Raw genomic sequence first — 15,389 nt, 5'->3', positions numbered from 1 at the left:
ACAGTGAAATAAGTATTGCAAGCTATTCACCTCCCTACTCTAGCCACTAAAAACACGGCTTCCTGCAGCATTTCCCCTCCTGCCTCTTCGGTCCTGGAGACGTTTTCAGGAGAAACAAATTCTTTCACTCCTTCTGTACTGGGAGATAATGGTCCTTGTTCTGATCTGTTCTACACTAGCATGCCTCCATTGATTTAAGAGGAGCATAATCCTGGTTTGCACCAGCAATAGATGAGAATCAGTCCCCCAGCCTCCCAGGGCCACGGAGCCACATTGACACAAATCTGCACATTAGCAGGTAGAGAATAATTGTTGACAGTTTTGTCTTTCTTCCCTTGTTTTTTGAGCCCCACGGAGCCTGTTTCCTTTGACATCTGGTAGATGTGCAGCATTGGAGATAAGTTTTTTGTTGTTTCTCTCCTCAACACAGTCAACTCACATGTGCCCTGAAGCCCTCTATTATTCTGTGATTCCCATTTCCTCTGCTGGTGGCTGTTAGAGTGAGTATCATAACTGAGAAGAGGGCTTCTCTGAGCTCTCCTGAACTGGCTTCCTCCTCATCTCTTCAGCAGACATTTCTGCCCCCCCCCCTTTTTTTTTTTTAAGGCCAATCAGAACTTTGTGAGTCATTTCCTCTAGGGATGCGGGCAGGTTTTAGTATCTATGTTTCCAGTATTAGTGTTTATTTGTATTTGTGTTTATCTTTCACAGGCTTTTTAATGCCTCAGGGAGCCATTTATGGGGCCAAAGTAATGCAAGTGCTGGTCTTCTCACAGTATTTCATTTCCTTGATGGTGGAAATGCTATGAGAAGAGCAGGTCTTGTGTTATTTTGACCCCATAAATAGCTCCTGGAGGCCCCCTTCTTCCTTCGCCTCTCCATTTTGCATACCCTGAAGGCTCAACCCTGGTTTTCTTGCCTCAGCAGAAGCAAACTGAAGGTATTGCAAATAGCCAGCAAATCTATAAAATGGAATGTGTTTTATGTGAGACATGATTTGTTGGCTAGCGTACAGGCCCGTTAAAGTGCATCATAAGTTGTTTTACTGCTACGTTTAAGGAAGTTAATACATCTTGGCAGTGTGTACCTGTGGAAATGTAGATGAAATAACCTGCAGACAACCTAGGGCCAAGTCCATTCCTGGCATAACACATGATTGAAGCCAACAGAATTACACCAGGGACAGATCGGTCTCCCAGTATTTGAGCAACGCTCAACTCCCACAGCCAACATAAGCAAGGATGTTCTGAGCTAAGGCTGCCATTCTGCCTTTCACTCACTTCCTTCTGCAGGTGGACTTTGGTTTTGGTTTTGAGTGAACTTAGCCCTCTGCTTATCCACAGAACAGGTACAGCACGGGCAGCAGCTGTGCGAGCTTCCTTACAGCTGTGCCAATGACCTGGAGGGTTCACCTCTGGAGTTGAGAAGGCACTAGAATAATAATACGTTACACTTCCATAGCGCTGGGCAGTCAAGGATCTCGGAGTGCTTTTCAAAGTTGGGTTAGTAGAATTATCCTCTTTCTATAGACGAGGAAGCAGACATGGCAAGATTAAGGGCTTGTCTACACTTAAAACACTGCAGCACTTCAGTGGAGACATGACCTACACTGACTGGAGAAGCTCTCCCGTTGGCAAATGTGCTCCACCTCCCTGTGAGGCGCTAGCTAGGTCGACCCATTGACTAGAGCTGTGTGCACCGAGGGTTAGGTTGGCTTCGGGGTGTGGATGTTTCACACCTCTAAGTGATGTAGTTATACCAGCCTAACTTCCTAGTACAGAGTAGGTCTGAGACTTGCCCAGGGTCACAGAGGAAGGCAGTGGCTGAGTAAGGAGTAGAACAGAGGTCTCCTGACTCCCAGTGCACTAATAGTCCTCTTTCTTCAGCATTCAGTCCTTCATCTGCCTGCTGAAATTGCCAGCTAGATCCACATGTGAAAGTGGGTGTTTCTATGTGAGCATCCGCAGTATGATTGTCAGATATACTTCACATGAGCCATACGATATTAAAGACTTTTGGGCACTGCCAATCTGGGCTAGATTTGAATTCGCAACCTAGCAAAAAGGCTCATTATCCCTTGAGCCATCCATGCCCCCGGCATGATGTCACTTTTGGGGTCCATGCATATTTTAGATGCGTGCTGCACCTCCTCCACCCCCACTGTATAAATGGAATAGTGAAGAACAGAACTTTTAAGAGGGAGATTTTCAAAGGTCCAAAAATATCCAGTTCCCATCTGTGCCTTTGGAAATCTCCCCCAAATTCACTGGCTTTGCTTGGTTTATGTCACAAACTTAACATTATTTAAAGGAGCTTTTTGTTTCAATTCCTTTATATTCTTTTAAAACAGTAGATTTTAAAAAGATGGAAAAGGGAAGAAATAGGAAGTAAAATCTCCACCATTTAACATTTTCCCCTGTTTTGATCATGATCATATTATAATTTTTGAGAGTGTAAAACAGTATTGGACTAGGAATCCTTTATTTTCTGTAAATCTGTCTGTCCTTTGATAAATGAAGTCCCATGCGAATGCCTAGTTTCAAGGGTTTCAATTGGCAGAGATTTTTTTTCTCTCTGAACTGTACATACGTGAAAGAAAGAAGTGGTTTAAACTGGAAATGCTGAAATGTGTTTAAATAGACACCTCTTAAGAATTGTTTGACAATCGTCTGAAGGTGGATTTTTGTGTTCTCATGAGGGTTGATAGTATTCTCCTGGGAAGCTTAGGTGGTTGTCTCACCAAATTTTAATTTCGTCTCTAGCACACATGCACGTTGCTTTGTTACTGCAGGGTTCTTAAGAAGTGCTGCTGGAATTGATTTGCCTTTAAGGAAAACAATATTGAAAAAGCTGCTCTGAGAACGATAGACGTATTGAAAGGCTTGCAGGGACTGTGCAATGATATATAGGAGAAAGAAAGATGGCCAAATGTTGGGTGGAAGCTTGGCCCTATTCAGATCAATGGCAAAACTCCCATTGACTTCAGTGTAACCAGGATTTCACCCTTGGACATTTTCCTTTTAGCCATCAAGGGTACTGCTACTGTAAAGGTTATTACTTCTGTACCCATACAATACAAATAAATGATTTGTCTTTTAACTATAACAAAGCCTTTCTATGAGCCTGCATCCCTTGACATACACAAGCCCCAGAAGGTCATGGAAACTGGTTCTGTCAAGTCTTTTCAGAAAATAGACTGGCCATCTGGCCCCTTCCCCTTCCTACAGCTGGGTGGTGTGAAACAGCTTGCTTACAGGATATTAGCACTTTTTACTCCACTACACCCTATCCTGAGCCTGTCCCCTGTTTTCTACCCCAAAAGCTGGAGGACAGTCTTCAAGACACTGGGTCATTCTTTTGTCCCTGGCAGAGCTTCAGAATGGAGCTTACGTTGACTTTGGACCACACATCCTTTTGCCTAGGGAGGTTCTGGAATCTCCACCACTGGAGGTTCTTAAGAACAGATTAGACCAATACCTGTCAGGAATGGTCTAGTTATTACATAGTCCTGCCCTGAGTGCAGGGACTGGACTAGATGACCTCCCAAGGTCCCTTCCATTCCTACACTTCTATGATTCTATCCCCTTTAAAATGCTTCCTTATCTGATTGACATTCAGGGACATAATGACCATGCTGACTTTGTCCATTGATGTAATAGCCATGAGCCTCACTGCCATATTTACAATGGGGTTGGTCTCCGGTGACCATGAAATGCCTAAGCCCACGTTGTGTAGCTGCTCTGAGGGGCAGAATAGGAAGCAGCCTCCCCAGGTGCATGCAGGGGTAGAGAGCCTGGGTTCCTCTTAGTGGTGCTTTATAATGTAGCACTTGGGATTTCAGCAATGGTACCTTACATATCAAAGTATGTTGCACCTCAGTCTTGCTGTGTAACTGGCTCCAGAACAAGTGTACACATAATGCTGAAACGTTTGAGTGAACTCAGATTAATCTGTAGGGCGGAATTTGCATCAGTGGGACTGGGGACATAGACTCACAAAGATGCAGAGCATGTCCCCTGATCCCCAGACTGCTTCTCAGTGGAGCACAGAGCAGTATGTCCGTAGGCTTTAGGCCTCTTTGATCCCTGTGTTCTGGATGAAACCAAAAAGACCTCCCCCTCTGCATAGGGGAAGGGCCAGAAATACAAGGGGATCAGCTAAATCCAGGAGACAACAAATGAAAATACAGGAAGGTAGCGTAGGTCATAGGTTTAAAATCAGGGCTTCCAAGGGGGACACAGAGCAAAGAACCCCAAACAGTGCCCACTGCTCCTCAAACGAGTCCAGGGAGCCGCTCGGAGGAACTCTGCCAGGAGACACACACAGGCTTTAGGGTGAAAACTTCCACCCAAGGCCTGTTGGTTTTTTGATGTGTGCCTACATGCGGCCAGAACTTGGGTCTTTGTTTCTACTTTAGCCTTTAACTTAGTCACACAGTTCATTCTCATTTTTAACCTGATTTGTGCATTGTTGCGTTACAGTAGCCTGTAGAGGCCTGAGCTAAGAGTGAGGCTCCATTGTGATGGGCGTTGTACAAACACTTAGCAAGCCTGGCCCTGCCCCAAAGAGGGTACAGTCTAAATAGCCAAGACAAAGGGTGGGATGGGGAACGGAGACAGAGAGAGGCAGCCCAAGGATCACACCAGGAGCTCAGTGTCTCCTGACTCCCAGTCCAGTGCCCCATCCACTAAATCTCAACTCCTCTCCAATTTTCTTGGGTTTTTCTCAGTGCTGTTTTACTCCTTGGCACTAGCCCCCCCGGCTCCCCTAATGGTGGCGAGAAGTAATGCAGGCAGCCTCCCACGGAGAGCGCTCTTCTTCAGTGACTGTATCCTGGCTTGTAATGGAAAGGTTAAATACATGCAGTAAAATACATGCAGATGAGTGGCCTAATTTTTAGAGGTGCTGAGCACTGTCACCTTGCACTGAGAAGAGCAGGATCGATCATTGCTTAGCACCCCTGAAAAGCCGTAAGGCTTTGATTCTCAGGAAAAAAAAAATCCCCTTTAAGGTACTAAGTAAATCACTGAGGAATGGTTAATACAAAGGCACTGTTACTAAAAAAGGCTGGAGTTACATACAGTAAAATACATGCAGATGAGTGGCCTAATTTTTAGAGGTGCTGAGCACTGTCACCTTGCACTGAGAAGAGCAGGATCGATCATTGCTTAGCACCCCTGAAAAGCCGTAAGGCTTTGATTCTCAGGAAAAAAAAAATCCCCTTTAAGGTACTAAGTAAATCACTGAGGAATGGTTAATACAAAGGCACTGTTACTAAAAAAGGCTGGAGTTATGTAACACCTCAGCCAGAATCTCATGCATTCTTTCCCCCCACCTGTAAGCTGACATTTTGCTGCTCAGCGTTTGGGCTTTGGGAATCTACAGTACTGCTGCATCCTCCTTTTTTTTAATGGAACTGAAAATGCAGCACTTGCCTGAAAATCAATTATGGTTTTAGAAAGAAAGAGAGAGAGAGGAAAGTAACCTCGTAAGGAGTTCAACAGCCCTAATGATGTTTGATTGGAGCCTACCCATGTTCTATCTTATTGGTGATGGCTACACAGTGAGTGAAAGCTCTGACGTGAGACATTTAACCAAGCCAGCTGTGTGCAAGGCGAGTTAAAAGCACAAAATCAGCCAGGAGCAGCATAGTGTTCTTGTGGGATTCACCACTCATTTCTGATTCAAATGACTGTTTTTACTTCCTGAACTCCTGGGACAGTTAAGAAATGAAGGAATATGAAGACATTTATACATTGTACATTCCTTAACAAAACACCGGCAAGAAAACCATGATTAGGGCATTGTCACAGCAGATTTGTTTTTTGGTGTAACCTATTCCAACTATCTCCATTGCGAACTACTTCCATGATCAAGTACTAAATTTGCCACATCTTACTAGACCAGGTGTCAGTTCAAATGGATCTATGATCCCATGTATGCACATGTACCGCATATTAATGCTAAGAGGAACGGTGCACTGTTAGAAAGGTACTTGGGTGGGGGGTTCTTTGTTTTCGTGACGAAGCTTGTCGCTGGGGCGGTGCGTTTTACTTATATGCTTGTCCTTGTCTCTGAGTCTCAGTGCAATAAAGGGACTGTCGTAGTCTTTACAAATGAGGTAGAATCCCACTGTAAGACTGAACTCCGTGAATGGCAGAGATACAGTAATATTTGGCAGTGACAACGTTTAAAATCATTCTCCCAAATCCTGCAGTCCTGTACTCGCTTCCTAGCCAGTCCTTGTTCAAGAAAAACTCCCGTTGAAGTCAATAGGAAAAACTCTTTGTCTGTCAATCTGTGGGCTCCCTGTGTTTATCCTGTACCCATCACCATAGTAGCACAAGTGCCTGTCAACATTATACCAATCCGGTCAATGGCCTACAGATAGACTGTGGGGTTTTTTCCAATCCCCCCCTTTCCCATAGCAGAATTATTAGGGGCTTTACATCATAGGTCTTAACTCTTTTTATCCATCCATCTCGAGTAAAGGTTGAGTAGAAACAGAGTGCGGAGCGTGGGCTTTGGCTCTCACTTTGCAACTCACCAGAATATTTGTTATAATCTGTCACTGAGTGGCTGGGAGAGGATGCTTGTGCTGTACGTGTGGTCCTGCCTAATATCACCGCTGCGTGCCATCGTTGAGTGCTGGAGAGTGTGATACTGCCCAGTCGCATTGCCTGCACGCTGCCACTGAGTCAATGTTTGGATTCAAGTGGCTCACGCAGAGTCAGAGTTAGAAATGATGTTCTGCCCACACAAAAATATGAGTGTTTCGAGAGTTAAGACCAGCATGGGAGGAATGATATGTGCATGACTGCAAGAGGGAAATAAATCCTGTCCAAATGGTAGTAACCTTAGGTCCCTGGGCCTGTTTACAGACTCTTCCAGCCCTCTGCAATCAGTACAGTTTCATCACCTTTTTGATGATGTAAATTAAATAGACACTAACCATGATCATTTCTGCTTTCTTCTTTTGCTTTGAGACATTAGCCCTAGCAGACAAGCACCCAGGAAAGTTTGTTGTTTCTGTTTGCCTCAGAAAACACAAAGATGCTTCCCACTGTATGTACAGCACAAAGAAGTTGTGGAAAATCCTTTTTTAAATAGGCTGTTGAATTGCATTGGTTGAGTGCGGTTGTTGCAGGTCACAGTTAGCGAGTATCACAACTGAACTCCTTTTCTAGTCCAGTCACATCACTAGCTCTGCCTGTTGAGTGAAGTTATGCCATTGTTTGTCAGTAGGACTTCTATAATTCTCCTTAGTTCAATCTTGCAAATCTCTGAGTTTGGATCTTAATATATTGCAAATCAATATACTCGTCCCCAAGGACGAGATTAGACACCACATCTGAAACTGAAATACAAGGTTTAGATGTCTTAAACTCCATTTTTATTCAGTCTGAAATATAAGCCTAGCGAAGAAGTAGATGTGATGCCTCGGGAGTGTTTCGTCAAATCACCCAGTAAAAGGTGGATGATGAGTGAATGCAATGTTAGAACAGTGATACAATAAACAGATTTGTCAGTAAAATGGCCTTCTAATGGCAAACGTCCTTCTTTTATCTGAAACATTAACCAGGGCCTGTTTTCTCGTTCCATTTCAGAGCTTCAGCGAGAAGGAAGCATAGAGACTCTCAGTAACAGTTCTGGTTCCACCAGCGGAAGCATTCCACGCAATTTTGATGGTTACAGATCACCTCTCCCGACAAACGAAAACCAGCCTCTAAGTCTTTTCCCTACAGGATTCCCTTAAATTAGCCAAACATACGAGGAGAGATTCAGACAGGCTAGCCCAATGTCGCTCCATCTAAACAATTTTGATGTGTATTTCACCCACCAGTTAGCTGCAGTGTTGGATGGTTCTCGTTACACTAATAAATATTGATGACTCTTCTGCTTAAAGTCTTCTTAAAATATATTGGCAATTTATTGAGTTTGTTTTCCCGTGCAATATTGATAAGAAGAGACACTTTCTGCAATCCTTACAGCTTGTTGGCTTCTTTTTGGTGTGTCCAGGAAGAGACTGTTTAGAGGAGAAATACTTTTGAAACCATTTTTTGGCTGAGCCCATGATTTTACAACCGTTACCTGCTTTTCCGTGCTTAAAAAAAGGGCATCTGCATAACTTGAGTGGTGAATTAGCCATCCAGCCGGTGAATTCTAGCTGTTTGCAAATTGAGGAGCATTGAAAAATGAACTGATGGAAGTGAAAACTTGAGGACTGTCTACGAGACAGATGGTGAATAGGACTGATATGTTATTACTTCATTTATGCATCTCTTTGCTGTCCTCCTTTGGTTCCCTGCTGATATTAATTGATGACAGGAGTATTACAAATGAAGAAGTTTCTTTTTGTTCTTGGGAAGAATTATCTTTACTGCTCCAGTTTGATTCTAGTCATGTATTTTAGAAATGTACTTACTTGACTAACAGAAGTCATAAATATCTCATAGTCAGTTATAAAAATTGTTCACTGGAACTCTACTAGCTGTCCGAATGTGCATGTGTCATTGAATAAATCTAAGTTTAAACCAACCTGCTTTAGTGTCAGTGTTCCTGTCGTTTTAGTAGGACGTGTGTATGCTCCATGTATATTCCTGTATCAAATAGTATGTGCTTATTTACCAAGAATTGAGATCTTCCAGGCCTTAATTAAACCCACCTAAGAGCACCAAACTAGATCTGTTGCATCCTTAACTGTCAGCCATTGATGCCAGGCCAAACTTTTCAAAATGGATGGCTTAAATTAGGCACCTGGCATCAAAATAAATGGATGTCAGCACTTCCGAAAACCAGGCCAACTATTTAAATGCCTCAATATGGGTTTAGGTGCCTAACTTTCGGCTCCCAAGTAAGAACATTTTGGCCATAGTTCTTTGCAAGTTCATTTTTCTGTTCTTTTTTTTCTATAAAGTAGTTATTTTTAAAAAATAATCTCAGTGGACGCATGTTACAACCTGATAATCTGTTATTCATGGAGATAACATCCAGCGCTGGCTACTTGTACCTCTTTCACACTTCAGTAAGATCCGAGACACACAGCCCAGGAACCTCCATAACGAGACCTTTGTGGAGTCTCCATTGAATTCGAAGAGGTCGCAGGGTGAACGATCCGGCCAATCTTTACAGACTGTAGTGACAAGAAGCTTCCACGAGATCATTGCAAGGAGCCTCTGTTCTCTCCAATGACTTTTATACCAGTTGAGGATTTGACCCATTGACTTCAATGGAGCTAAGCTGATTTACATTAGCTGCGAGGGCCTGACCCTCTGGTTTTGGAACATTGACTGCACAGCCATTTGTTAACATCTATTGCATTAAATAAAGTGTTAACTATAAAATGAAAGAAGCTGCAAACCCATATAATATACAGATATTAGTAGGAAACCATTCTAGTGACTGCTCATCCCAGTAGCCACATAAACCTCAGTATTTCAGCTGCTTTTTTTTTTTAATTTTTTTTTTTTAAGAAGTAGAAACCCAGAAGGGACTAACAGCTTATGAAATTTCCTTCTGACTTCTTTTTAATATAACCCATTTTGAGTCATGGAAATGAAAGGAAACTATCTAAACCCACAAATCTTTTTGCACTCTTATAGCTTAAAAACAACCACATTGACTGAGGCAAAATTGACCGTCGTCTTCCTTCGCCCCAGTCCCCAAATGCCAAAAATCAAATACACACTCAAGCTCAAATCTTTTTTTTTCCCCGACTCTGCCAAACCTCTGATTCACAGAAGTATTTTTTTCTGTCTGTCTTAGAAACCACTAAGCAATGGGAGTTTGCGGGAAAATTTCAGGTGTTTATTCAGTCTGTAATCAGTCCTTTTTCAAGCAAAAACTCTCTCTTGAAATCAATAGGCATTTGCCTGCATCTTTGGGGAGGAAGTCCTTGCAGATCTGGCCCAATAGCTAGAGCTGTGCTAACAGCCTCTGCTGTAATGCTGCATTTCTTTTATGTCTGTGAAATAATGGATTGAACTAAGCGAATTAGGCTAGGCCTGGCATTGTGAACAAATGGAACCACAAGGTCAAGTCAGTCCACACCAGTTAGGATTTTTAACACAGTTCAAGGCAAGGTCAGTTCTAGACGTTCAAACAAAATCCAGATTAACACATACAGAAGGGATTGTGTTGTCACCGTGATTCTTGTTTCCTTTCAGTCTTTCCAAGGAACGGCCATAAGGGACAAGGTTCTTTTAAGGAAGGCAACTGCTATTCTTCATATTAGCGAAGCCTCACGCAGCTTGGTTGCTAGCTCTGTTTGAACACACAAAGTAGGCGAGTGTATAATTCGGACTGGTGTCACTGGGAAAGTGTTTGTTGTTGACAGGCACTAAATCCCTTTTTATAAATGCTGCAATACAGCCATGTGGACCTTCCCAGGCTGTAAGAAGCGCCTTTGAATCAGGATGATTTGTTTAAAAGGGGGAGCGGGGGATGGTTACAGATTGGGGCAGTGTCAAAATATTGTCCGTTTTGTTTATTGAAAAGATTGCCGGGAACGTCCCATTGCCGCTAGCCTCTTCCCCAAGCTGGGAAGAAGGGCTAGATCACCAAAATTACCCACATGCATTGCAGCTGAGGTGGCCTGTTTCCTCTAGTAATTTAGGATTAATTTGATCCATTCATAGAGGACCTAGCAGAGTAGCCGCGAAGATCCAGCTCTCCAGGTACGTGCCATAGAAACCGGAGTATTTTGTAAGGGGAACTTCTTAGGCCCTGACTCAACAAGGTACTTCCACATATGCTTAATTTTAAGCACATGAGTAGCTCCCATTGAGGTCACATGCTGAAGTACCTTGCTTAAAGAGGGTTACAAAGAATATCCTCTTTGAACAAGGGGCCAAGTGTCTTAATGGAACAACACCTTTCCTCCCCTCTCCTCCTCTCATTTACCCTTGGAGGGATATCCGTGGTCTAGCCAAGGAGGACGCATATTGCTAGACGTCCACATTGCGTCCTATCTGCTTTGCTCTTTCATTCTCATTTGCACTGGTGTAGCCGCATTGACTCTGAGTGTATTGAGCCGGTGTAAATGAGAACAGAATTTGGCCCTTAAGGACGGTCCTTTCTGTGAAGCGGCCTACTGACAACCCTGTATGGTTGTGTCTACACTACCGTGACACAGAAAGCTGCAACTACACCGCTGCAGTGTGGATGTTTCCTACAGCGACAGAAGGGTGTTTTTTCCATTGATACAGTTAATCCACCTCTCTGAGAGGCAGTTGCTAAGCGGATGGAAGAATTCTCGCATCGACCTAGCTGCAGCTATACCAGGGGCTTAGGTCAACCTCAGTGTGAAATTGCTCACAGCCCTTTGTGAGCCCTTAGCTAGGTCGATTACATATTTAAATGTAGATCAGGCTCAAGAGTTTTCTGCATGGGGCTCTTAGACTGTAAGCGCTTAAGGACAGGGACTCTTATTGGCTGGCACATTTGATCCATTGGACGACTGAGCCTGTAAATTGAAATCCTGGCCCCATCAACGTCAATGGGAGCTTTGCCATTAACTTCAGTGGAGTCAGAATTTCACTTTTAGGGCCTGATCCAAAGTCCATTAAAGTAACGTGGAAAGACTCCTATTGACTTCAATGGGTTTTGGATCGGAGCCTTACAGCGCAAGTATAAATAATCTAAGGCATGTTTCAGAAGGGCTGTATTGTCAGACAGTGCAGCTTGCAGACTGTAACATGCAGAAATGCCGTGCCACAATATAAAATGCTGTTTCTAAAGGAGTCCCAAAGACCTGCTGGACTTGCAGGTTTTTAAACTGCTTCCAGTAGTAGTAACTAGTGGCCCTCCTGCTGAGTTCAAAAGGCAAAATGTCTCATTTAAAGCAGGGCTGACTGTATATCATCCTTAGTATAAAGTGAAGTCCTTCTATTAAAGTTGGGCTTGGATTTCATGAATTAACATGAAATATTGCTTTCTTATTCTACCCTGGTTTCTGTAATAAACGCAATCGTGTATTGCACGTAAATCATATCGGGGGATTGTTTCACTGCAGCCATAGTGGAAAGAAAAAGATCCTCCAAATGTGGCAGTTTGAAGTTCAAATTCACAATGATTCAGAGTCAGTGAGAGACGGAGGCCTGGGCATAATGAGCAGAGCCAGTGCTGGAAACTGTAGGATTTCAAAACACAGCCAATAGTTACAGAAAGTGGTTTCTTAGAGTAGACAATAGTTTGGGCTAGATTCGCAGATTTGCTTTGGCTGTTTTACTCTGCTCTGGCACAGCGAAGCAGACATAAACCCAGCTTAACTGGGTGGTTAAACCATGTGTACGGCTGCTTGCGTTGCTGGAATGGCACAATGCTGCCAAAGAGAACCAGTAACTCTGGCCCTGAATATTCAGCTCTGAGAAATGGTGATCTCCAAATACATGGCTCCAAGCGCAATCCATGAAGCTGAGCTAAACACGAAGATCGCTGGTATTGGAGCTTCAAGCAGCTCAGCCAACAAAATGAACTGACCACGTACAAAAGATCTCAAAAAGCTGTACACCACAAGTTGTGACTAGCCCACCAAAAGCCATCCTGAAGATGGATCTTTGCTTTTAGGGGGGAGAGCTGTGAAATAAATGAATACAAACCCCATGCCCATCAGCACCCTGATAAATGTGTGTGTTGATAACCATTTCATTAGGTTGTGATTGGTGTTTTTTGGAGTAGCAAAACTATCTATGTGACTGTTTTCCTGGATTTCTTATACCTCTGCTTTGGAAAGTAGAGAGACTGTGGCTTGTTATCATGCAGGGCTTGCACTATTTCCTGTTGGCTTTCCCTTGTGCTCCTGAGCTATTGTAAAAGTGGTCAGTATCTTCTTCTAGGTTGTAAGCATGTCACCTTAATATTTCACAGCTGCTAAGGGTAACTTTAAACTGCACCATCTGAACACTTGCAATTAGCAAGCGAAATGGGGGTTTGGGACTACAGCTGTTTTGAGTGTTAAAACAACAACAGAAGTTGCTTTTAACTTTGTCCAAAACTGGAATAAAGTTCTGGAGCTGAAATTCTTCTTTCTTTGTGAGGCCACTAAAATTGTGTGGAGTATGAAACAAAACAAAAAACCAACAAAAATACCCAAACAAAATCCACGGTTTGTTTATTTACGCAAATGAAAGAAAAAAAGAAGAAAAAGACTTTGGGTTAAGTCTGTGTGTATCTAGCTGCAGATTCTCACCTTCATTAACCGTGCACTAAAATTATGCTTTCTGACCGATGTTGCTTTCAATCCACATCACTGTCACCAAGTGTAATTAAAAGCCTAGGAAACGACTTAGTCCCTGTTTTCAGTTGTACTTGTCACCTGCCCCTTCCTCAGAGTGTTTTTGATCCCATGATTAATAATACTGAGGGGCAGAGACTGTTGGATTGCATTTTTCATGCCACTGTTACACCCGTTACGGGCTGGTACTGTGTTAGGCTGGTTTTTCTCTTGCCGCAGTACCAGACTACAGAAGTGTTGTTAAATCCTCTCCATAATGCATAAGAATAAGGAATTAGGAAATCAAGGTGCTACATTCCAATGGAACTGCCAGTTCTCTAGGGAAAGAGGGTAGAAGAAATGCTTGCATCACATTGCCAGAAAAAAGCTATTCACCAAGCAAAGTTGCACATGTCTGATGAATCTGATTGCTGGGGCAAATGAGACAGATAAGGATCAAGTTTGGTTTGACACCTCCCAGGGCTGAGGGCTGGTTTAGTATGTGTACATTATCACCCTTTGAATAATCTATACAGTGTGCATGCTAAACCTGAATCTTGCAGATTTACTTGTCAATCAGGTCATTGAGCTGGAAAGTCGCCAAGCTGCTGCCGAGTTCAAATGAAGTAAAATGTGCACTGTCTGTCTGGCCTGTGTTTGGGGGACGGATTTTATGCAAAGCTGTTTGTAAATTCATCCTAACCCTTTTAGAAAACTGCACGTGGTCAATACATTCAATGTTACTCCTTAAACATTAATTGAATAAAGGGGAAAGCTGTGGCCAGAGGTCCATCGATGATGCATCACTTCTCTGAATCAAGTAGCCCAGACTGTACTTTTCCAAACCTAAGGCTAAGAGATAAACTTCTGTATTTAACTGATGCTAATTCTGTCTCTTCCTGCCCCCCAGGTTGGTCTTGTGGAGATGTTTAAGGGGAGCAGATTACAATAATATCAGCAAATAACATTACCCCAACAAACTCTAAGTGTACATGTTAAAAATGGGTCCGAACTGCAAACCCCTGAGCTGGATTGTGGCACTGTCAGAGTGTGGGCGTGTTTTGGTTCGGGCACTCCACAAATGTATGGATCAGCCTCAGAATTCTGCTAGAGATGGAGGTTCAGACTGGGGAAATTCAGATCTGGGATATTAACTCATGTCCCTCTCTCATGGAAAGTGATGACTCTATTAACTTTACACATTTAAAGTACTTGTCATCTTAAAATCTCCCGTTATTTTACAACTATCCATGCATAAAGCTTGAGCCATACCCTGTTGAGGTAGATGAGTATTATTCCCATTTTACAGATGAGTAAACCGAGGCACAGTAATGTTGTGACTTGCCCAAAGTCACGCTGGAAGTCAGCAGCAGGATCAGAGTTAGAATCCAGGAGTCCTCACTCCCAGTCCTATATTATAAGAACTAGACCATTCAATCACTAGTTACTGAGAGAGGTACAGGCATTGGAGGATTGTTTTGTGGTGTTGTCTGTGTTGATAGCATGTTGCCATGGTCATCTGGGACCTGATGGGATATGGGACTTACATATCAGTCTCTGTTCATCATTGATCAGTTACTTTCACTGACATTTAATGCATCATTAAAAATCCCAGGTTATTTTTCTGCTTAGAGCGTTAGAGGCATCAAACTGCATAAATCACAATGACTGTGTTTGTGACAAAACCAACCAACCAAAAATCTCCTAGATTTAATATTACGTTAATTCCTGGGTGCGCCTCTCTGTAGGTTACTGAGCAGATAATTTTCACTTGGATGATGTTGCCTGTAGAAAAAGTTGGGCCAGTAACCCTGGTAAATTGAAATTTGTGGTTTGTTCTGCTCTCTGTGTGAGAAACAGGGAGAGATTTAAACAAGGACCAGCAGAAAGTGGAAATGAATTGTTTTCTTTTCTTTTTGTTATAAAACATATTGTCAGACATGGCAGAGTTTCTAAGCAGCAGATTATTTATTACTGTTTCTTATTTAGTTAATATTTATCTTTCTGGATCCAAAGCTCATTGAAATCAGTGGGAGTCCTTCTATTGACTTAAACGGGCTTTGGATCAAGGCTTAGAAGCGGATCTATCTGGATTCAGTCATACACTCCACAGCTCAAGAGACTCAAGTCCTCCGGCCACAGAACAAGTGCAACACAGCAAGAACTGATGCAAGTC

At 42.9% G+C, this 15,389-nt stretch overlaps 1 protein-coding gene across 12 annotated transcripts in view; it reads left to right on the top strand.

Annotated features, from left to right (window-relative positions):
• BCAS3 (BCAS3 microtubule associated cell migration factor) overlaps nucleotides 1–8,538 on the top strand; it is a 502,746-nt gene extending 494,208 nt beyond the window's left edge. For 11 of the 12 annotated variants that reach the window (XM_084650993.1, XM_084650992.1, XM_084650987.1 and 8 more), the window contains one exon: nucleotides 7,608–8,538. In XM_084650993.1, coding sequence (XP_084507119.1) covers nucleotides 7,608–7,756 — 149 coding nt within the window. In that variant the 3' untranslated portion in view covers nucleotides 7,757–8,538. The remainder of the gene's footprint in view (nucleotides 1–7,607) is intronic. The other variant, XM_084650998.1, reaches the window with a different exon arrangement.
• Nucleotides 8,539–15,389: the final 6,851 nt, after the last annotated feature.

Source organism: Lepidochelys olivacea (assembly GCF_965140295.1).
Source record: "Lepidochelys olivacea isolate rLepOli2 genome assembly, chromosome: 17".
In the NCBI taxonomy this organism is placed as follows: Eukaryota; Metazoa; Chordata; order Testudines; family Cheloniidae; genus Lepidochelys; species Lepidochelys olivacea.
This window is presented reverse-complemented; position numbering and strand designations above follow the sequence as displayed.